The sequence below is a fragment of the Trachurus japonicus genome, chromosome 3, assembly GCF_045865225.1.
Source record: "Trachurus japonicus isolate A0001 chromosome 3, Traja_1.0".
NCBI classification, from domain to species: domain Eukaryota; kingdom Metazoa; phylum Chordata; class Actinopteri; order Carangiformes; family Carangidae; genus Trachurus; species Trachurus japonicus.
Window position 1 is genome coordinate 31,800,775 of NC_140909.1, and position 22,186 is coordinate 31,822,960.

The window sequence follows — 22,186 nt, forward strand, 5'->3', positions numbered from 1 at the left end:
TGTAACGGACGCCTTGTCAGCCATAAATAATCTACAGAAGCCTGAAACGGAGACAGCCGAGGGAGGCCAACCTAGAAACGTCAAATCTTGGGAAACTGCTGCGATACTCACACCAAGGAGGTCTGTCAGAGCGAGATCTGAGAGAGATGGAAGAAGAGAGGACTCTCTGAGGGATGTATGAGTCCACTGACGGCTGGTTGTGTGTGTCAAACATGGCCGACAGAGCTGCAGGGATAAAAACAAGAGCACAGGTAAAGTGAGGACACTACAGATGTTTACAAATGATCACATATTATTTTTATGGTTTGTTTGTTTGTTCATTTTGTTTTGTGGTTATTTGCTGTCACAACTGTTATTATTTATTTATTTTTATATTATTATTATTATTATTATTATTATTATTATTTATTCTAATACTGTTATTATGACCAAGGTTTTCTTTTGTGACCAATTTTCCTTTTCATCATTATTATGATCACCATTTATATAATATAACTGACCTACACACACACACACACACACACCTTATTTCACATTTTATGTACACATCAATGTAAGCCATCAATGCATGTTCACTGTGTTGTCTGTCGTGTTTTTTTTCATGTTCACTGTGTTGTCTGTTGCGTTTTTCTTCACAATAAAAAAAAAAAATACAAAAGATCACATGAAATCAGGGTTTGTTTGTTTTTCTCCTTACCTCTGGTAGTCCTGGTGTGTGGGTCCCCTGCACTCTCGCACACTCCGGTGAGGAACTCGTTGACCTGTTTTAGGGACAGCGAGTTGTGCAGCGTTTCCAGGGGATAGATGGACGGCACCATGGAGCAGCCTTCGAAGCCTGTGGCAGAGGAGAGACACGACGCCCGCAGGCACATCAGCCTTCTGTTAGACCAGGGAGTCCGAAGAGGAGCAGGCAGAACCACTTCAGCTGACACCTGACGCCACCGCACCAATGCCACCCATTAACTACACCTCAACACGGCGCTCTAAACACCCTGCTCCTGTTCCTGAACGAGACCTAACCCGCTGTCAACTCCTGCCAGCCTCCACAATTTGTTTCCACGCAGGCAAGTTGCAAAAATCCATGCTCCACGCCATGACAACATGACACCCATATCAAAACGCTAACAAGTCTACACATCCCCAAAACATCTGGCTCCATTTTGCAAAAGCAAGCAGATCTCGGACAAAAAAGAAAAAAGGAAAAAGAAAACACAACATCTTCCTTTCACGTCAGAGCCCTACACACACGGTCACAGCAGACTGCAGCTCTAACAGCAGCTCGCAGCGGTCCGGGCGTTCCAGACCGCAGCTCAGGTCCCACACACGTTATCAGCTTCATCCACTGTTAGTTCACAACCAAGCTGCATTTCACCAGAGCCGTTCACCATCACAAAGCGTCAGACAGCAGCTTGCCTGGACTGTTTAAAACCCCCCACAGAGGATGTTTTACAGCGTTGTTCAGCTCTGGCTGCGAGTACGTCACGTGTACAGCAAACAGGCAGGAATCACATGCTGGTTAAGGTCAGGAAGGAGGGAAACTGCATTCAAACTGAACTCAAACACAGCAGCTGATTCCAAATGCAGTTGAATGTTATGTAGTTTTATAACCAGTGTCTGTCTGTATCACACTCAGATGTGATGGCTTGTGATGATACTGACGTCTGCTTAATTCTTCAGGAAATTTGTTTTAAACTGAGACTTCTTGACAACCCTAATGTAAGCATTCATGTCATCTCCTGCTACAAATAAGACACAAAGTGCAATTATGTTGATGCTGCTTAAAAGCTTATAGGGTCCATATACATGGGAGTACTTTTTGCCAGACATCAGGTTTTCTGTTCTGGCAGACATCTCCGTAATGCCTTGACGGAGCTGCTTCAAACATTCGCTCCGACTCCGGGAAGATCTGATTGGATTTTGGTGGTCAAATGTCAAAGTCACAGTGACCACGCAAAACATTTAGTCCTTGTGAAAGCAATACCTCAAAGTGTTTCCGCAAAGGCGAGGCGATCATTCTTGTTTTAGTTGCACAAAAAAACGTCTCAGTGCAGCTGTACAATAATTTCAAATTTAAAAAGGAAAAATCTTCTGATATCTGGATACTTGATACTCATAGCTACTTTTCAGTCTGCTCTCAAAACAATACTGAAGTCTGAAGTCCAACCCAGACTACCGTATGTATGGAACGGGACAGTTTTTCGCTGCTTTGTGGCAGATGTTGACCTTGATAACTGCAGTCAGAGCAGGATCCCGAGACATCACTGGATGTCCGCTATGATCATCATGCCTCCTGTCAAATCTAATAGGGCCTCAATCTTAACTTGAGTAACAGGGAAACTGAAAATCAAGCGTGTTAGCATTTCACTGTCTATTTAATTAATATCAATATGTGCCCTTTTAAGTCTGACCTTTAAATCTGTCAGGAATCAATGCTTTGTCTGACTTAAAGCCGTAGGTTTTTATCTACTTTAATTTGATTCTTAAAATGAAACCATGGTTTGTTGTATGTTGTCTGAAATGCTCTGATCTTTGGTATTTATAAAATACCACCATAGTCGAGTGACAGGTTTAGACTTTTGACCGAACAGTCTAAGATTTTAACCACTGAAACAATTTGTTGAGAAGATGTGACTGATAATATCTGTCCAAATGTAAATACTCACTAGTTTACTTCCTTCTGTGACAGTAACCTCAATTGGTCAGACTTTGACAGGCTCTGACAAACTGTTAGTGATCTTTCCTTATCTTCTGTTATTTTACCAACCAAACAATAAGATGAGAAAATAACTGTCGGATTATTCAGCCATGGTTGTATGTAATGAATAATTGGTAATTGTAACCCTACTTTGATGTATTTCATACAATCTATGATCCTTCAAAAGAAGAAAAATAACTACAAACAAGAGTTAACAGACTAAAGGGTGGAAAAGCAACTGACACCACTGCAGAGGGGGAGGATACAAGTTGCTTATAGCTACATAAATGTCCCAAAAGTCCAAAAACAGCTCACACCACTCCAGCTTGCAATCTGCATAACCACAGAGACAGGCAAGCATGCAGAGACATCAAGAGGCAAAGCATGAGAGTCAACCACAGAACAAGCACAGTCCCAACTAAACCATGAGCAGTGGTTGGACAGGGCGTGAGGCTGGGGGTATGGAGGTCGGGGCCAGGGGCTGACCGTAGAGGTACTCTAGGGGTTCCTGGCCGGAGATGAGCCAGTTTCGGAAGAGGCGGAGGTGGTAGGAGCACTGGTGGAGGTGGTGGGCCAGCGCCCCGTCCAGAGAGAGGTGGCGGCCCAGGCTGAGGTCGGTGGAGAAACGCCTCAACAACTGGGCCACATGGTGCTCCTCCAGGGGCTCTGAGGAAGAAGAGGGAGAGCGAGGAAGGACAGAGCAGTGGAGGAGGAAGAGGAGGAGCAGTACAAAAGACATGAAATGATAGGATATAAGCTAGCAAGAGAGAGACGGGCTGAGGTATGATAGAGCTTGGAGAGTAGGGAGGAATATGGCAGAGAGGAAAGAGGAGGGAGGAGGCGTGTAGAGTGAGTGTGTGTGTGTGTGTGTGTGTGTATGTGTGTGGGTTTTTATGTGGTTGTGTGCATGTGTAGGTGGCTCATTGTTGGAAACAAAAGAAGCAGCAAACAGCTTTATCCTGGCTGCCAAACAGCCAAAGACCAGAAGAAGCAGCAAATCATCTCAAGCAATTTCTGCGATAAAGAAAAAAATAGTGTGGCACTTCAGCAAAGCTCAGGGCACAAAAAAACCATCATGTTGCTCCTCTGCAGCATCTCAATGTCTCTTTACAAGTCTGCAGACCATCCGGAATAAGACGGATCCAATTCATAGTGACAACTCACAAAGGAGCAAGTGTGATACACGACATTTACAGGAAGCAGCAGGGCCCAAGATTGAGAACGACGGTTTCGCAGCCAGCCACCTCTCCACAGAAAACACCACAGAAGCAGCTAAGTCGTGTGCAGATAAATCTCATGTCCACATTAACTGACAATCTGAACCTCTGATGTCATCGTGTTATGCCACTGTATACAAAGCTGCAGCTGGACAATCGGTGCAACACAAAACTGCATCAGTCGTGGCCGTCGTACCTGTCGCAGTGCACCAGAGAGGTGGAGCCACTGCTATGGCGGATGTGTCATCTTGTGTTCCTGTGGCAGATGATATATACAGTATATATAACAAGACAACAATATACCGACAAAGCATTATCTTAACAAGAGGAGCTCATCTTGTGGGGTTCACAAAAAGTGTACTGAATGACATCTGACTGCCGCGAGTCCACTTCCACAGACACACCACCAAAACACCCAGTGAACACTGAATCAACTCTTTCAGCTGTCACACCAATTCAAAACAAAAAATACCCCAAAAAAGACAAATCTCCTCATACGCACACTGAAAAATTCAAATGAAATGTGAGAAGACTTACAAAAGCTAACTGACCACTACTCATCTACATAATGCATTTACACCAGCCTTTCTTTTCCCAGAGAGAGAAGGAGGACAGACAACTGCTGCTACAAAAAAGATCTGAATGTCTTTTCATCTCAAAAAATAAAATTGTCACTCAAGGCCGCAAACAGTTGTTAAACTTCATCATTAATGATATTTTTTTTTCCCTTTTCAAATCGTGAACACACAGAACAACAACGTCTGTGTACTGGAAACATTGAAAAAGCAGGTGCGTGCTTATGAGTTAAAACAAAACTGACCAATGTTTCTTTCATCACAGACACAGGAGATGGGATGAGCGATGCTTTAACCCTTCCCCAGTTTGTCAGAGAGAGCTGATCTTTGCTCAGTCACCTTCATCCTTTCATCAACTTAATACAGGCAGCCATTGTTAAAAAAAAAAGAAGAAGAATATTATTACAGGTGAACATGACTGAGGGAGAGTCATGAAGCAGAGGTCAGAGGAAACAGGAGAAGGGTTAAACATTCATATGCTGTTGGTGGTGTTTTAACAATGAGCTCAGTTAACATCCTCTGCAATGATGGAGACAGCTGTGCTTCATGTAAATTACTCTCAACACATGCACACAACACGCACACAAACACACCCATCTATCCACCATACAAAACTGAATTATTAGGTAATGGTGACCAATTTACAAACTGTATGCAGGATGTTAAACAGGGTTCCCACCCTTGGCTCTGTGCACGGGTCCGTTGTGAGTCTTTACCTTGCTCTGCTGTTTCTGACCAAGACAACACTGGGGGAGGGAGGGAGTTATAAAGGTTTAAAAAGGGAATGATGAATCTGTTTGCTGAGACTGCCAGGGTTCATGTGTCATATATAACAAAAGTGGGTATTGATCTAACAGAAAGACACTACTAAGTTGCGTTGAAAATCTTTTGATTTACGGTAGTATTGCAGCTTAGGCTCAATTGAACATCACAATCTCTCAGTTTCTGCTGCTTCAGGTCTCAACCTCCTTTGTCTCTTCCAAGTCTCCAAACTTAATGGCAGTGCAACAGTAAATTTTAATCAGGGTTTTATTTTCATAACAATCGTTGACCTTGAGAAGTGATTTTTCAACTGGCCCTGTGACCTCAGTCTCCTGGTTATGTAGGTATTTCAATAGTAACAGTAATACAAAACAAACAGATAAGAATCAGAAACATTTTAAAGCAGAAGCTATTAACGTTGCCCTTTGTGCAACAAACGTAAAATTTCTATTTTTTAATGCACCTTGGAAAATGTTCTATTGTGCATGAAACACAAAGTCCACATTCATTACTGCAATGCTGACCCAGCTCTCCTCTGCAGAACCAAAAAAAGACTTATTCTGTGTTCAGTCAGACAAATGTTTAAAAAAAAATAGTGTTGCTTATTTAAAAAATAGGCTGAGTCACAGCAGTGATGAAGCAGTGGGAGAGGACTGTCTATGCTGAAATGAAGCAAACATCTTGAAGTCAGACCCAGGCTGGAGCTGGGGAGGTACTTTTCAAGACAATTGTGATGGTGTTACACCTATACCTGCCAATAAACCAACTTTCCATTTGGAAGTCTCTAATCCTCTTCTCCAGCAGCAGAAACAACATTTATCATTTACATAACGCTCAAGAAATCACCTGCATGTAACCTGAACACTTAGCGAAGATTATTAACATCTGTTAAATCTCCATCTATTGCTGAATGAAGTAATGGTTATTCAGACTATGAATCCCTGATGAAAGAACTATGACATTTACAGTTATATTTACATAGGTGACTGTTGACATTCCCAGGACAGAAAACACTGTAAATGCAAACTGAACAATATCGACCGCTGCTGCTTCACATTCAAAGAACTTAACTGGCAAAACACAGGTTGACTTTTATTATGAGATACTCACAGGAAATGCAATGTATGTCCGCAAATGTAGCACCTACCTGTACTATTATTTATCAAACAGGTCAATATTAGTGCATTTCTAACAACTGATCAGTTATCGGAAATATTGCAGGGAGAACTGGAAGGAGGAGGATGAGCCACCATGAGCTGTTGGATAAGGAGTTGCAGGTGATTGGACACACTCCTCCAACTTCTTCCTCCAACTTCTTCCAATATGAAAAATCAGGTCACAGAATTATGGGAAAGGGCCGATTATTGCCAACCTTTTCAATAAAATGACAGTAATTTATTCTGCTGCCCCTGAATTCTGTAACTTGTAGTATTATTCCACGCGATGGCTATTACCACCAGTAACTACAGGAATTGCCAAATCTTCCAGATTGGCACTAAACATACATGCAAATGCCCTGACAGACCCTGAGCTTGTGTCATCACCCTACCAACTGTGGGAAACACAAGGGGAAGAGACAAGTGCTGAGTCTCAGATCTAAGTGGACATTAAGAGACTGCCAGACAATAGACATTACTATCAAAATGTATCACAATGACAGCAGTAGGTGTACTGTAGGTTTTGAAGTAAATGTCTATGAAATGTCGACTCTCTTCATCCTGAGGTGCAAAAGAGACGAACAGACTTTGATTTGGAAATAATTCCCTGTTAATGTCTAGTGTTTTGTCCCTGTGTAAAGATGGCTATAGCTTGTGCTTCACTACTATGAGGCATTTAAATTTGCTGACATTCCCCGTCTCCAAATTTGAGTATTTAACGAATTGAATGACCAGTGGGAACCCTGGTTAGAAAGAGAATGTCAGGTAGTGTTAGAAAAGTAAGAGTCCAAAGCATATGGGTACACAAAAAAATTAAATAATTAGAAAAAAATAACGGAAACCTGGAATGCTGAAGGGCCATGTGAAAAAAAAAAAAAAACCCAAGGTCCAAAAACAAAAGTTTGAAGACATGCAAGACAAAGGGAGGTGAAGTGGAAAAATACTTGAAAGAAGCAGACGTACCATTAGTCGGATGCTTTGCAAACGACACAGAAAATCGTTTTACTGCCGGCATAGACAACAACTCTGAGGAAATAAAAAAAAAAAATTCACTAGTGTTACTATGAGCCACAGTAGCTTGTATAACTTGTATATCATGTTTTATCATTTCCCTGTTCTTTTCTAATGTGGACCCAGTTGCTGAAAGATCAACCAAAAACTTCTACATAGATGAGTGGTTAAAGACTCACAGCTATCTAACCAGTGACCAGGTTTATAAAGGAGCCCTGACTGAAGTTACTGATCAATCTCTAGTTTGAAGATGTCTGAGGGTGGCTGTGGGCCAACATGTAGATGGAACATCTTCTGATGGCAAGGTGAAAAATGAAATGGTTTTAACTTAGGAGGTGAAGAGGGCACGGCAAGAAGCTTCAAAAATCAAGCCCAATGTTCAGGTCTGATTCTTTCTTTACGGTCCTAAACAAAAATCCCACTGACTGGTCTGATGCTGATCTGACTCGTGTCGTGGTCTGTGGCAAAAAGACGACAATGAAAAACACTGACTGGTAAATCCTACCGGGATTAAGAGGCTTTACCATGGGAGAAAATAAATATGAAAATGAAATGTGAAACCAACTTTACACTCGGAGGAGCATGCACTGAAGCATTACAGCTGGGGCATACTGATGGCACTGACACTACAGTGATTCCTTTGATTCCTGAAAATGAGGTATAACAAGATGGATGACAAAGACCGACGGCGGGCCAACACGTGAGACAACCAGGAGGATGGAGGCGGAGAGGAAACAGTCTGTATGATACTGATATCACACTGACACCTACTGGACGACATGACACACATTCAACTCAGCTCCACAATCATGGCCCAAACATGGAGGCCATGTTTTAATGCGTCATTAAGCCCTGAATTTGACCTTGACCATTTACTATTAATTTACCCCATATAATATTATTCAAAAAAAGAGGTTTGAATAATATTTGCTCAGTTACAGCCATAGCTTCCAAACTAAAAATCGGCAGAGGGCTGATGAACCCAAAAAAAAAAAAAGATTTGTTTTTTTTTCCAAGTGCAAAAAAATTAGGAGTGGGTGATGAGAATATAAAAATGCTGTATGACTTCTGCTGAGGAGTTGAATTAATTTAAATCAGATTATCAAACAGATTGTAATAAGAAGTCAGAGCAGCCACGGTGCATGCAAAAAAACAACAAAAAAACATGGGCAGTTCATGATTCAGTTCATAAGGGGGAGTTAAGGGGAATGTAGTGATGAACACTTGCTTCATACATGCAGCATACACCCAAAAAAAAATAAAAATAAAAAATAAAAAATCATACTGTATACATTTCATAATGAAAAAATATTAACCTTCCACTAACAAACTCTGACTGACTAAAAATGTCAGGTGTGATCCACAGCTGAGCCTGTGCTTTTGCCACACATCCTGCTGTGGTCTTCACTCATATCAAACATAAGTCTATGTTCTATTTGGAGGTTTTGATTGGGCGTGAAGCAGCATACACAAACTGCTAACGGGAAACACCAATTTTACTCAAAGTGGTGTGAAGGAAAAAATGATGGAAAAATCCAGTGGTATTGGTGACTAGAATGAATATGGAGTCTAAAAATACAGAAATTACTTTAAAAAAAATCAATAAACTATAATAAAATACATGTATGAACATACATGATGTTTAGGTATTCCTAATCTGAATATGTCCTACTGCTGCTTGTCTACCTACTGTGTCCAACACTTCATATTTTGTCAAGAGCTCAGTTTCCCCGCAGGGCTCTGCTCCTCATGTTATAGTAGTAGTTTATATTTTTAGGGCTGAGGACATGTGTAAGGCACTGATCTGCTGTTGCCCTGTGCAGGTTTGTGAAGAAGCGCGGTCTCAAACACGTACCGTCTTTGTAGGACAGACTGCCGGTGGAGAATTTTTTGCGATGTGCGCGTGCGTAGTCCTGCAGGTTAGGGGCGCTAGAAGACCCACCTAGGACTGTGGTGCTGAAGAGCCCGGCACACTGAGAGCCTGCGAGGGGGGGGGCGGGGGTGGGGGGTTAGTCACCACTACATGACATGCTGTTACTCAAACAACTGACCAGACAGAGAAAGAGAGGAAAGCAGAAAAAGAGAGAGAGAAAAACAGAAAAAGAGACAGACAGACCGACCCAGAAGAGACCATGCACTTCACACCAACATCCCTCCCTCTGAACACTGCTCACTGCAGGCTGGAGAACATTTTTCAAATCAGGGCATGGGGCTAAAAGGAAAAATCCACCCTGAAATCCTTTCATACTTTCAATACTGTGTGGCTCATTCAGTGTATTAAAGTAGCCACCTCTTCTTCTTCCCTTTCACCAGCAAAGAGTGCACAGGAAAGCACAGAGAGAGAAACCAGTCAGAGGAAAAAAAAGGGACAGTATGCCATCAGTCTTGGTGACTGTTGAGGTGTGCTGCACTCACGCCAAAACCTGGTGTTAATCTCTGAGGTTTTAGACAGCTGACACTTCACCACTGTAATTATCTGACAAGAGCAAACAAGACTGACAGACATGTGCAACTTGGGGTGGATTTTTCTTTTCACAGCCACCACATCAGGGCTTAACAGCTGCAGAGTCAATCACTCCATCAGATTTACACTGAAGGGGAAAGGATTGGGGCTTACTGCGATGGAAAGAGGAGGCAGTGGAAATGTTAATCTGTGTGGACCTGCATGGAGATGAGACCTCCAACTTGGAAGAGAATTTAAAAGCCTCAGTAGAGTATCTGCACATTAGGACAAATATTTCATGATTTTCATCTCATTTACTTCACATCCATGGAGCTGGAAAGATTCTCAGTTCTTGATGCAAGAACGTGGAGACCTTGGCACTGCGCTCATCTCAGAGATGCCGAAAGTACATCCGTTCAAAACGGGAATATTTTCAAATCTAAAATTTGAAAACCGAATTTAGACCCACCCCCCCCCCCAAAAAAAAAAAAAAAAAATTAAAAACATACACACCATTTTTAAACTAGTTTTCTTGAAAAACAAGCAAATGCATGAACAAGTACACTTATATCTCTATCTGGAGAAATGATGACAAGATCAGCTGCCTGCATGCTAATCCAGTGCTGTGCAAACAGCCCTCATGGTGTATTATTTCCTTTAATGATGTCCTTCCAGATCAAAAGTCATCCAATGAAACCTGCCGTCATCCTCTCCGCTCTGAGCCATTTCACACTGTCATCTATACACACAGTTGCCACGGCAACAGGTCATTATGACACCTACCTAATCCACTTTGTTTCATCTCGGGGGACTGACGTGAGCAGAACGAGAAGAGGCGATAACTGCCTACTTTGGAGGATGATGTCTCCGACAGGACCTGGTGGAAAAGAATAAAACACACACACAGGATTAGCAGTTAGAAGGAAACCTGAGCATATTTGATATCATAAACCAGCCTCCACTGATGGCTGCTACTTTGCTGAAATATGACCTTGGAAAACAGCAAAGTCCAAAACCAAAGAGGCATAGAGGAGAGGCTCTGTGTCGATAAAACACACTGAGGATATACACAACCGAAACCGTTTTCCACCGTCTGTGACTCTCACCTCCATAGATCCTGTCTTGTGATTGCGTATGAGTGGGGACCTTCTCTGAATGGTGATTGGCTCCGACAGTGGCACAGCACGGTCCGTCTCATCTCGCGAGAGGTCCTCCAGACTGCCGGGGTCAGGCTGTTTCTGCCCGTTCTGAGTGAGTAGGGAAAGAGCAGGAATATTCACACTGCTGTCTGCAGAGCGACGACACTGTGTGCGTATGTTTGGTTGCGTTTATACCTGTCGTGCCACCTCTGCAGAAGCGGGCCTGAAGCCAAAGCCAGTTGGTGCGTTCTCCTCCTCCTCGACGCCTTTGACGCCCGGGCTAAAGTGAAGTTCCACATGGAAACGCTCCTCAGAGGTCAGGTCCTTCAGGAGAGACAAGAGCAAATGTGTAACTCGAGTTAATCATCCCTAGTATAATACTGACAGTACACAGATAAAGTACACAGGCGTTCGCTTTTTTAAATAATTTTCAATTTGTTATATTCAAGCATGACAAAACAGCTTGCTGCCACTAATTCCAGCAGTGTCTCCTCCTATTCTCCTGTCATCAACACACAGCAGGGTGAAGCTTCCTATAGGTGAGGGCAGCAGCACTAGACATGTGTCAGAATGCACTGTTGTGCTGTGACAAACCAGTGTGAGATGCACTTTATGTTGAATTTCTTTTTTGTGATAATGCAGAACATTTTTTGTACATTTATTAAAAAGTGAAAAAAGTTAAATGAATTATACATTAATCAGTATTTTACACTCAGAATTATTTTATCTCAATCATTATATTCTGTGTTAATACAAGCAGCAACAATAATTCTGCCGTCACTTTATCTTCCAATCTTGTACTTTATATAAGATATCAGTTTTGTATGTCTGTGTATATGTATTTCTTTCTATCTACAATAATACATTTGACTTACCTTGAATGCAAGATATCCTGAGAGCAATAATAAACTTATCTAATTGGTGATATGTTGGTATCATGAAGGTTTTTAAATTCAATACTAATAAAAAGGCACATGTATTTAGATGATCCCTGATTTCATTAAGGCATTCATTCATTGATCCTCCAATTTACACAAAGGAATGAAATGGCCAAGTTTATACTTGACAAACATACAATGAGTCTGACAGACAGAATATACTGGGCGATACAGGTCCTGCCATGTAGCTGTAAAAAAATGACAAACACAAAACACTACCTTGTTGTTGTCTTCATACAGCATGATGACAATCTGAGTCATGTAGTTGAGCTCAGAGACAGCACTGAGGTAATCCATGGCACGCTTCCACTGCTGGTCCTTCTCCTCCTGTCATACAAGTTCACACACACAACCTCAGCTTCAGCGTTTACCTCCCATCTGAGAAACATTCACAGTTCTACACGACTCATGTTTGTTTCCTTACATCGAGCAAACCTCCGTAGCGGAAAATGCTGAGCAGTGAGTGGACGTGACTCTCACTGGTGAAATATAAACGCGTCCTCACATGGCGTCCAGGGGACATCACTCCACGAGAGTACCTGTGAGCAAGCCACAAAAGCCAAATCTGTTTAAAAATGTATTATTTTTTACATCATTGTGTATTTGATGCTTTTCTTCCTCGCACACTTTTTTTTTTTTTTTTTTAAAGTATATTTTTTGGGCTTTTATTGCCTTTAATTGATAGTGCAGTCGAGAGAGACAGGAAATGGGGAGGCAGAGAGCGGGGGAATGACACGCAGGAAAGGGCCGTCCGACGCGGGACTCGAACCGGGGCCGCCTGCACCGAGGACTGAGCCTCAACATGGGGCGGCAGCTCTACCCAGTGAGCTAAACGCCGCCCCTTCCCTCGCACACTTTTCATGTCTTTCTATGCAGACAGGCTTGTAGTAAATGAATAGTACTCCTGGGGTTATGATCCTAGACTCACAGAGGATGTAGTTTATTGACAGATTCGTCCTCATGGGTCCTTTGCAGGTCAAGCTGAATCTTTCTGACCAGTGGGAGACAGTAGGCGTATGCTATGTCCAATTTCTCCACTTTATTTATGCCATATTCCTGCAGAGAAGAAAGACAACAAAATGATCAAAATAAGTTTCCTAAAGCTACAGTAACTGAACTGGTAATACCTCTGACATGTCTTGTATCACAGCATATGGAAACTGGAAACTTTTTTTTCACAAAATCACACATTTTATTATTAGATGTAAAAGGTGAAGTGAATTAGGACACTTATTTTCAGGCTTAGAACAAGGTGTATGCCGCACTGTAAATATATACTTTTTTTTTTTACATACCTGAAGAACTTTTTTTACCTTCAAATAAAATTTGACTAAAAAGTTTCTTTTGTAAAATTTTTGTTTGTTTTGTTGAGTATTAAATGTTGTAACTTTGATAACTGTGCACCTTTCAAGTTCTAAACTCGTTCTGGATTGTTTTAGAAACCCCTGTCCTGTCTTCCCTCCATTTCCTCTTTCTCTCACCTGTGGGATGACAATGTCAGCCAAAGCTCGAGACAGTCTGAACAGCTCCAGTGTGTCCTCGAGGCCGAGAGTAGCGTTGTGGATGACGTCATATTTGACACAGTCATAAATGTCAGGTATTTTACTGATGTCATAACGACCGTTCTTCATTCGGAAATCCCTCTCAAGTTTGGACCAGCGCTGCAGCATCAGCTCCAAAGTCTCGCTGTGGTACAGCTGCAGGTCTGAGGAGGAGGTCAGAGAGAGAAGAACAGTTATACCAAAGGGCAGAGGTGGAGCAGTGATTTTAAATGTGGGGTTGTTCCACGACTATCATGTGAGCACAACATTTTGTCATTTGTGGCCTGTGTGTGTGTATGTGTACTTGAGCTCTTCTTGCTCTATAGTCTTTTCAGTCAGTCCCTCTGCATTAGTCCACTCTTATTATTATTATTATTATTATTATTATCATCATCATCATAGACTCCAAAGGGGCACATCTTGATAGCTGAGAATATTACAAGCATTGTTGCCCCTCTATTAAATATGAGGCTGACCTGAAATGTGTGTTTCTCTTCTATAATACACATTCTACATATCGGAGGCGACGTCTCTCCACACACGGCTTCCTTCACCCTTCAAACGGGGCACAGTTCCGTGGGAAACAGTAGGAAAACCTGCCCGAGCGGGCACCGGGACACAATGGGACAGACAGGTCTGTGGAGCTGTGCGCCCGGACGTGCATGACGTGCACGACGTTGCACAAACTCGAAGGAAATATGTGGCATGTCAAAAAAAAAAGTTTTAGCCCTTGACATCCTTCTAGAGGAGTTTGCTCACCAGCTGACTTAGGGTCCTCCATTCTTTTGCGAATCTGGGAGGTGAGGCTCTGGATGAGGGCATAGACCTGGTCACATGTAGCCACTGGGTTCTGAACTATCTTCATTGAATTCACCAGAGAGGCACTACAGTTTGGGGCCAGCTGTTTCCACACAAAGAAAAAAGAAAGACAAAGACAATTAGGTAGAACTGATGAATAGTGATTACATTCACATTTCAAAGACACCAAAAGCTCTGGGTTGTTAAACCTGACTAATCTTTGAAGCTTTGTCATTGGCTTTAACACAACAAAATAAAGGTGCATAATTTTTCTGAAAACTGTTAGCTGAAGAAATAAAATCCCTCTGCTCTCTGACAGGTTAGTAATCCTCTGAATGATCAAAGGATGTGTGGGCTCAGACAATTAGGCACCACAGCTGAAAAGCAACCGCCTGTCTCTACATATCATTCGCTGGGTTCAACTATGGGAAGAATTTACCCAAAAACATTCTTGAATTGGTTGAGTAGAGAAATGAGAATAGATTACTATTTAAAGCCACAATTCGCTGGGGAGTTTGATTCTTAACACGCAAACAAACGTGTGCAGCTGAGTTTAACCACAACCATAGGACTTACTGCCCTGTGGGCAGCTCCACTTTTGCAGTTTAGGGACACTGTATGTTGTCACATCAACCTGCTGGGATTTTAAACAAAACATAGTGATTATCTATCAGCATGATTGACTCATTAACAGACTGTGGCTGTGTCTAAGGGTGAATTTTAAGTACTTAAGTAAATCTCAATCCCTCAATGTGAAGTACAGGCTGACCGCTCTGCTCAGCTGCAGTCTGTAAATGATTGCACTGATCCAAAAGGTCGCAGACAGACGCTGGGGAAAAAAAAGAACAGCTACAAAACAGGTCATGACACATGATGCAAACCTTCATGTGTGCAGAAAATGTGCTCTGCTGATTTACAACAGTGCTTCTCAGTGTTTCCTCATCCTCCCATCAGGCCCTCACAGAACAGAAAACTGCTGAAGCTCTGTGGTAAACACATTAAGCTAATCACCCTGTCGTAGTCCTCGTCAGTGAAGTCCCTGTCCTTTTGCAGAATCTCGTGGAGCCTGGCCTTGACACGGTGCTGGCAGCTGCTCAGCGAGTCACTGTCGTTGTCGAGCAGCCCGTTCATGTTGGCACTCTTTACCATCTGCACCAGGATTGGTGTCAGTTCACCCTCCAGAGCCAGCAAACCCTGCTCGCATGGACATACAGAGACAAATGGTAATCTGTGCAACATCTTTGAGGCAAAGTATGGCCAATACTTTCATATCAAACAAATGAACTAAAAAGGAGCAATTTTCCATGAAGAGGGACACAAAAGTCTACAACTGTTATCTGAGAGCAACAAGCTAAAAATTCACAGACAAAGTCACAATTGCATGAGAACGTTGAAAAACAACATGCTTTAGACTGGTGCTTTAAACGTCATACCTTTGCAAAAGCTGCAGCCGTCATCTGTACCCTGCCTTCATCAGATGCGTATATTTTCAGGTCATGTCTGTAGGTGCTGTGTAACCTTAGTAACCCGCAGCCTGGAAATCCAGCGTAGTCTCCTAACAAGACGACAGAACCGACAAAACAGTATCAGTGCATGAACTGACATTCACACCGCTGGTTCGAAGTTTACCATAACCTGCTGCAAACTTCAGTAATAGTAATAGGCACAGAGTTTGCAACATGATGTCACAACCTTGGCATTCACTGACCCCAAGCAGGGATCTTTTATAAAACACTTTGCACAAGAGCTGGCTGAATTCTCCGTACTCCAACTGCCACTCTGAATGTCCTGTGATTGTTTGCCTTGCCTTATTGAAGAGAGTCTCTTTCCTGCTCCAAGTTTTCTTTGTTTATGTCTCAGTCCTAACATCTCATGTTCTCGGTGCCTCAACAACCTTTGTGTAAGAAGATGAATGCACCTTTCAATCCTCATATTCCCTTGGTTTTGTTCCCGTTTTCTTTGAAGCTGGAGTTCAATTTGTCACTCTTGAACTTTATTTACTTTGTTCAGAGCCATGTCTCTGATCTATGATATGTGCACACCTATTAGAAGTGAGTTAAACCAGATTAGCTTGTTTATATAATCTCAAGACTAAAAACACGTAGTATAATGGTCTTTTTGACCCACTTTTGGTGTCCCTCCTCTTGTCTCTCACTCTGACCTTAAATGGATCAGTGACTGTTCACTGTGGTGGCAAAATAAGCAATTCAAAGTCACTAAAACATGAAGCCACAGCCTCTTTATAACAACAGGAGTGAGAACAGTGGTTTTGAGTCTGTACATGTTTTTCTGCTTCAGATTTTTCAGAATATGTGGCTGGCTGACACTTGCATTGTAAACAGATCTTTGTTTTATACAGAGGTTTATTTCCCCATCAAAAGTGAGTGCCCGCGCATTATATCAGTTTGCTCGACAAAACGTAATTAATTAAACATTATTATATACTACTACTAGACTACTGAGCACTCTGGGATGAGACCTCACCCATCTTCAAACTCATCGTTGTATCTTTCAAGGTAATGCTATAGCTTTGACAAAGTCTGTCCACAGACATATGGACACCTGCCAATGTCCTTAAAAAACTCTGCCATGTTGACGCTCACACAACTCACTGTCCAGCCTCTATAACTTAATACTAATATGATCCAGACATGCAGGTGACAGCAAACAGCAGGAGGAATTACCGGTATGAGGAAAACTACATCACATTATATCAGAAAGAAAACACTCTCACCTTGTCCTCCTGGGTACATACAGCGGAAGGCCCTCCCCAGCTCCTCAGCCTGCACTCTGCCGGCAGGAGTCAGCTCCCCACCCCACTTCAGCACCAGAAGCAGAGACGGGCCCTCTTTACGTGTGTCTGAAACCAAATCAAGATCCTCAGCATTGACCTCAGGTTTTTTCAACCACCTTGAGTTTGGCAACTTACTAATGAGTAGATGATGAAAGCATTGCCTTATATCTTCCTACCTTCTTCTTCACTGGAGGTTTTGGGCTGCCCATGGGGCAGGTAAGTTAGTTGTACTTTTCTGTTGATCCCAGAGAAGTGGCCATACCTTTATTGGGATTAGAAAAACAAACAAACCCAGAACCATTTAAAAAAAAGAAAAACTTTTTATGAATACACGTTTTTCTCCTTTGGGTCGGCCATTAAGTCGTCTAGGTTGATTGCAAACAGTGTAGCTTTGATTACTGTAGAAACAGGACCAGCATCTGCCATATTCAGCTCCAGTTAGTTTTTTCCACAGTGTATAATGCAATATATTGTATATTCCTTGTACAATTCCTGCTCAAATAATGTTTCACATTATCTGTAATTCCTCTGTGTACAGATATATACAGAATACACACTGGGGCCACAACACAACAGACGATCTTGTAGTTTCATATGTCAGAGGGCGACCTTTTAAAACATGTTTTTCATTAGCATAGATGGAGGCCAAATGCAAACACAGTCAAACTACAAAACCAACATATATAGGTTTTTAACTTTTTTTTTTCGACTTGAGCAAGTGTTATAAATATGGGGGAAACCCTACGTTCACCTCCCAAATGACAGCTGTACTTTTAAGGCTTTTACCCGGGCTTTCAGGCAGGGACTGTTTCACTGACTGATATCAGTGAGATGACCTAAGTCTTCCTGGGTTGCAAGACGGGAAAATGAACAGTCCTTATTGCTGCTCTGTACAGAGTCCAGTCATGTCGTTGCACAGATGTTTTAGCCTCCTGTGCGAGTCATGTCACTGAAAACTATGAATGATCTTTGTGACTTCCTCTCTCTGATATCTCAGAACAGTTTATCCAGAAATTTGCTGATATTTCCTTTGAAATCGATGCCAATATTGCTGAAAACTCTATATTTCTTATGCCAGGAGCATTTGCTGGGAGTGAAAGTTTGACCGGTGTAGCAACAGTAATCAAGGGGGGCGGGGCTTAGTGAAGGGTCAATTAATGAGCTAGATATAAAATGAGGCACTAATGGTTAATGAAGTGACCCAGTTTCCTGCCCACTTACATTTCCAGAACAGTCTTCAGCTGCTCCAGTTTTGATTTCTTCTCCTCTATCTCGCAGTCATTGTGCTGTCCCAGTTCTGCTAACAACTGCCGCGTGATGTCCAGCACCTCCTGTTGAGGGTCAGAGCAACAGGCTGTCTTACTAGAGACATACAGCTGTTCACACAAAGTTAGTCACACACAGACTAGGAGGTAAAGTGAGTTAAGAGTTAAAACAAACATACTACAACTGTTCTAAGTCTGATGTATTGTTACCTGCAATTGTTTTGGCTTCTTCAGCTTTAGTTTCCCCGTTTTGTATCCTCCGTATTTTTCAAACAGATCAAAGAACCTGGAAGACAAATTGAAGAATAATTTAATTTAATGAAAGCCTTCACTCTGTAATTGCAGTAGAGGAGGGTAATAATGCAGAGAAGGCTTACATTGGGTTGCGAACTTCCATCTTCATCTTCTGTTTAGGTGTTCTGTCTCCATGTCGAATGACAGCAATGACACAGCGCAGCTCCATCCTGAAGAGTAAGTGTGAGGGGAAACAGTTGAGTGTCTTAGAAATGTACTAACACAAAACTTATACCTACAAACATACATTGTGCTTGAACAGTTTTTTCTGTCTTTCACTTTCTACTGTAATGACTCACATGGTCCCTGAAGTGGTGGGAACAATGGGGATGTCCTCTGCCTCAGTAGGGATGGACCAAGGAATCTGAAACTGAGGAGCCAGCTCACGCATCACAATGTTCCTGAAGATCCACAAAGAGACAAAAACGGAAAAATAATCAGTGATCGATTGATCAAGGCAAGCTCAGCAGGAACTGGTCAGGTGGACAAAAACTGAAGCTGGTACCCCAGGATCTTGGCACAGTCGTCATAGTACTTCATTGAGTTCTTCACAAAACTGAAACCGTTGACGTCACACACATAAGAGTGTCCATTGGCTCGGAGAAGGTCAAAGCCACAAACAGTTTGCTGCATTGAGAGTGGACAAGATTTCCGTCAGTGATGTGGACAAACTGTGCAACAGTATCAGTCCACAATGAAAGAATAACTACACTACATTAACATGCCTTTTCTTACCTTGAATGCCAAGCAAACCTTACGGGCCACTAGTTTCTCCATGGCTGAAAGCATGACTGGGTAGCGGACCTCCTTGCCCTCGCTGTCTCTCTCTACCTTCCCGTCCAGAGCAGGAGACTTCCGGGCCTCAGCATGAGCATAGTCTGGCCCCACAGTGTACACCTGAGGCCACCAAACATTGTCTCAGTCACGGTCATTTATTTTAAAAGTTCATCCTACAGGTTGAACTGAACTATATCGCCACACCTTACACAGAAACACCGGACACTCTCGGATACAATTACAACCATATAGGTTCATGTTGCTGTGATGTAGTTGTTATTCATCTGGCCTAGACCACTGGCTCCAGAAGTATAAAACACTGTCTACTGGCGAAAAACAAATGTTTTCCTGAACCACAACCAACACATTATGTCTCTTTCAAGTGTCTCATATTGCATTTCAGAAATGAGTCACAGCAGTGTTCATAATAATCAATTAATCAATACTCTACCTTAACATCAGTGCCATCTGTCGGCATGAACTCCTCATAGATGTAAGAGCCCGTTTTCCTCACACTGCTCTCCGGTGAGTACACACTGCTTCGACTCCCAATCTACAAAAGTCACAGAGCACCATCACACTCTGAATTAAAGGTTGCAGGTCTATGTTTGACAACTGTGAGCCTGATTTATCATTAATGCTCTTCCCCTGGCACAGGAATAGTCTCATGCACCATCACAAGAGAAGCTATGAAGTGGTGCAGGTTTGTTTCAGACAGTTCAGTTGATTAACAGTTGCCATTATTACTAAACAGATAAAAGAGAGGTGCACATTTGAAATGTCAAGAACAGCCGCGGGCCTGTAACACTTTCCAAATATAACATGAGAGCTGTTACTTCAGACACACAAGGACTCTTTGATTGGGAACACAGGAAGGTTGGGTCTGTTTCATTTTAACTCGCGGTGGATTTTGGATCATTCAGCTGGAAAAGTGTTTTGGTCAAGACTTATGCACAGAAAAAAAAAAAAAACACTATAGGGATCAAAGGAGGGACCTTTCTGAAGAGGCGCTGACTGCCACCACCAGCAGAGGTGGGGTAGTAGATGTAGACATTGTGGTCCTCAGCGCAGACAGGTTTCTCCACAAAAGGCTTCTGGAATATCTCTCCGTTCACCTCCACGTGGTCCTCCCCTTCCACCAGGTTGCATTCTGAGACACACACATACAGGAAATATTATATTCATGTTTGCCAGGAAGCCTCTTTTTAGTGCCACAGATAATTTATGGAGACAACATTTGACCCCTCAGTGTTTACACTTGAGCCCTGTGAAGCAGCTCTGCACTCTAAACCATGTGTTCAAAGTTCATTGGTTGTTTTAAAACAGTCATTAGGGACGTAAAACATCTGATCGCTTATCAGTCCAGGGACTGTCTCATACGTCACTGTGTAAAAACAGCATTTGAATGCCAGACCCATCATATCACAGCACTTAAGTATGGGACACTTGCAACTGCTTCACATTTGATACTATATTTATCCACAAGCTGAAATAAAACCAATGCACTCTTAAAATTAATGGCCTTGAGATGCTGCATGGACAGACACTCTAAGCTGTGTGGAGTGAATGCTCGACAGTGTATTGTCTTGTCCCCATGTTAAGTTAGCAACGTAAAGCGATACATCAATAAGGGGTGACTTGTGTAGACTGACCATCTGGTTTATCTGGGTCTCGGTTCAGCACAGCATAGCGTGGCAGATCAATCCCCTCCTCCTGCAGGATGCGATACACCTCTCTCCTATTCAAAATTATAAATAAAATGACATTGATCAGAAAAATATGATTGCCTCACTTTGCTTTGAATGTATAATTCCAAATAATACTATAACATTCATTTTAGGTAGGTAGAATTACCTGTCCTGTATGTAGTACTGCATGTTCAGGTCATTGATGAGCAGAGGGTTTCTCAGCTTGGCGTAGCTCACTGCTTTATCCAGCGGGAAGCCTAGTTGACATGCATAGAAACATTTCAGTAAATTAAGCTCATAGACGATGATGACTGAATGATGCACTTGTTTACAAGCAGAATAAACAATATCCAGATTTACTCTTACTGCTACGAAAACGTAGTTCCTCCGAATTGATATTCCTTTGTTGATAAAACAAACAGGAGCTTCAGACGACCTGTAAACATACTGATCGTGCAACTTGACTCTCTCGCAAGACTTTGTATTACAGCTCCGTTTACAAACATGTCGGCTTTCTTGAAGTAAACAAACCCCTCGGTATATGTTTGAATAGCCATCTGACGTTGTCTGGGGGAAAAAAAAAAGTGGTTTTGTGGGATGTAAACAGCCTAAGATCCGTTCGCTCCCATTAAACGCCATTGTGGCAATGCGGAGGCAGACAAAACTACTGCCTAACAGGAGACATTAAAAAGAAAATCTACAGCCCCAGGTTCAATTTGCCTGGAATTGTCCTTTAAGAGATCTGGCTAATGAGACATTATTAGAGAAAAGAGAAACACTTGAGACACTCCCACAGAGGTCGACAGACTAAAACTGGACTACACATAATGCTAGCACTGTATTACAAGACAGATACTCTATTTAGTGGGTAATTGATTGGGTGTCTGATAAGATGCCCACATGACCACTCGGGCTATAAACAGAACAAGTAACATGCATCTGTGAAATGTATTTATTTCCTCTTAAACACAATGAGTGTATTGTCACTCCAGTGTTTCCCCTACATTCACTTAGTAGGGGCTGGTTGGAGGAGGATTTGTGAGGACCGGCCTATTGCTACTACTACTAAAAAAACACTGTATTCTCACACCC

The 22,186-nt window shown here is 42.2% G+C and overlaps 1 protein-coding gene across 5 annotated transcripts in view; it reads right to left on the reverse strand.

The window, feature by feature from the left end:
* ppip5k1a (diphosphoinositol pentakisphosphate kinase 1a) overlaps positions 1-22,186 on the reverse strand; it is a 30,798-nt gene that overhangs the window by 2,646 nt on the left and 5,966 nt on the right. The window contains exons 4-30 of one of the 5 annotated variants that reach the window (XM_085770368.1): positions 21,261-21,351; positions 21,059-21,144; positions 20,402-20,556; positions 19,858-19,959; positions 19,365-19,526; positions 19,135-19,256; positions 18,929-19,030; positions 18,713-18,799; positions 18,546-18,621; positions 18,292-18,401; positions 17,247-17,332; positions 17,011-17,136; positions 15,710-15,831; positions 15,288-15,470; positions 14,238-14,379; positions 13,419-13,642; positions 12,866-12,993; positions 12,362-12,476; positions 12,157-12,264; positions 11,195-11,323; positions 10,967-11,107; positions 10,644-10,737; positions 9,273-9,398; positions 4,109-4,168; positions 3,182-3,361; positions 698-835; positions 112-225 (exon numbers count right to left, since the gene is read on the reverse strand). In XM_085770368.1, coding sequence (XP_085626494.1) covers positions 112-225; positions 698-835; positions 3,182-3,361; positions 4,109-4,168; positions 9,273-9,398; positions 10,644-10,737; positions 10,967-11,107; positions 11,195-11,323; positions 12,157-12,264; positions 12,362-12,476; positions 12,866-12,993; positions 13,419-13,642; positions 14,238-14,379; positions 15,288-15,470; positions 15,710-15,831; positions 17,011-17,136; positions 17,247-17,332; positions 18,292-18,401; positions 18,546-18,621; positions 18,713-18,799; positions 18,929-19,030; positions 19,135-19,256; positions 19,365-19,526; positions 19,858-19,959; positions 20,402-20,556; positions 21,059-21,144; positions 21,261-21,351 — 3,309 coding nt within the window. Of the gene's footprint in view, positions 1-111; positions 226-697; positions 836-3,181; positions 3,362-4,108; positions 4,169-7,369; positions 7,433-9,272; positions 9,399-10,643; positions 10,738-10,966; positions 11,108-11,194; positions 11,324-12,156; positions 12,265-12,361; positions 12,477-12,865; positions 12,994-13,418; positions 13,643-14,237; positions 14,380-15,287; positions 15,471-15,709; positions 15,832-17,010; positions 17,137-17,246; positions 17,333-18,291; positions 18,402-18,545; positions 18,622-18,712; positions 18,800-18,928; positions 19,031-19,134; positions 19,257-19,364; positions 19,527-19,857; positions 19,960-20,401; positions 20,557-21,058; positions 21,145-21,260; positions 21,352-22,186 lie in introns of all 5 variants that reach the window. The other 4 variants (XM_085770377.1, XM_085770386.1, XM_085770394.1 and 1 more) reach the window with 4 other exon arrangements.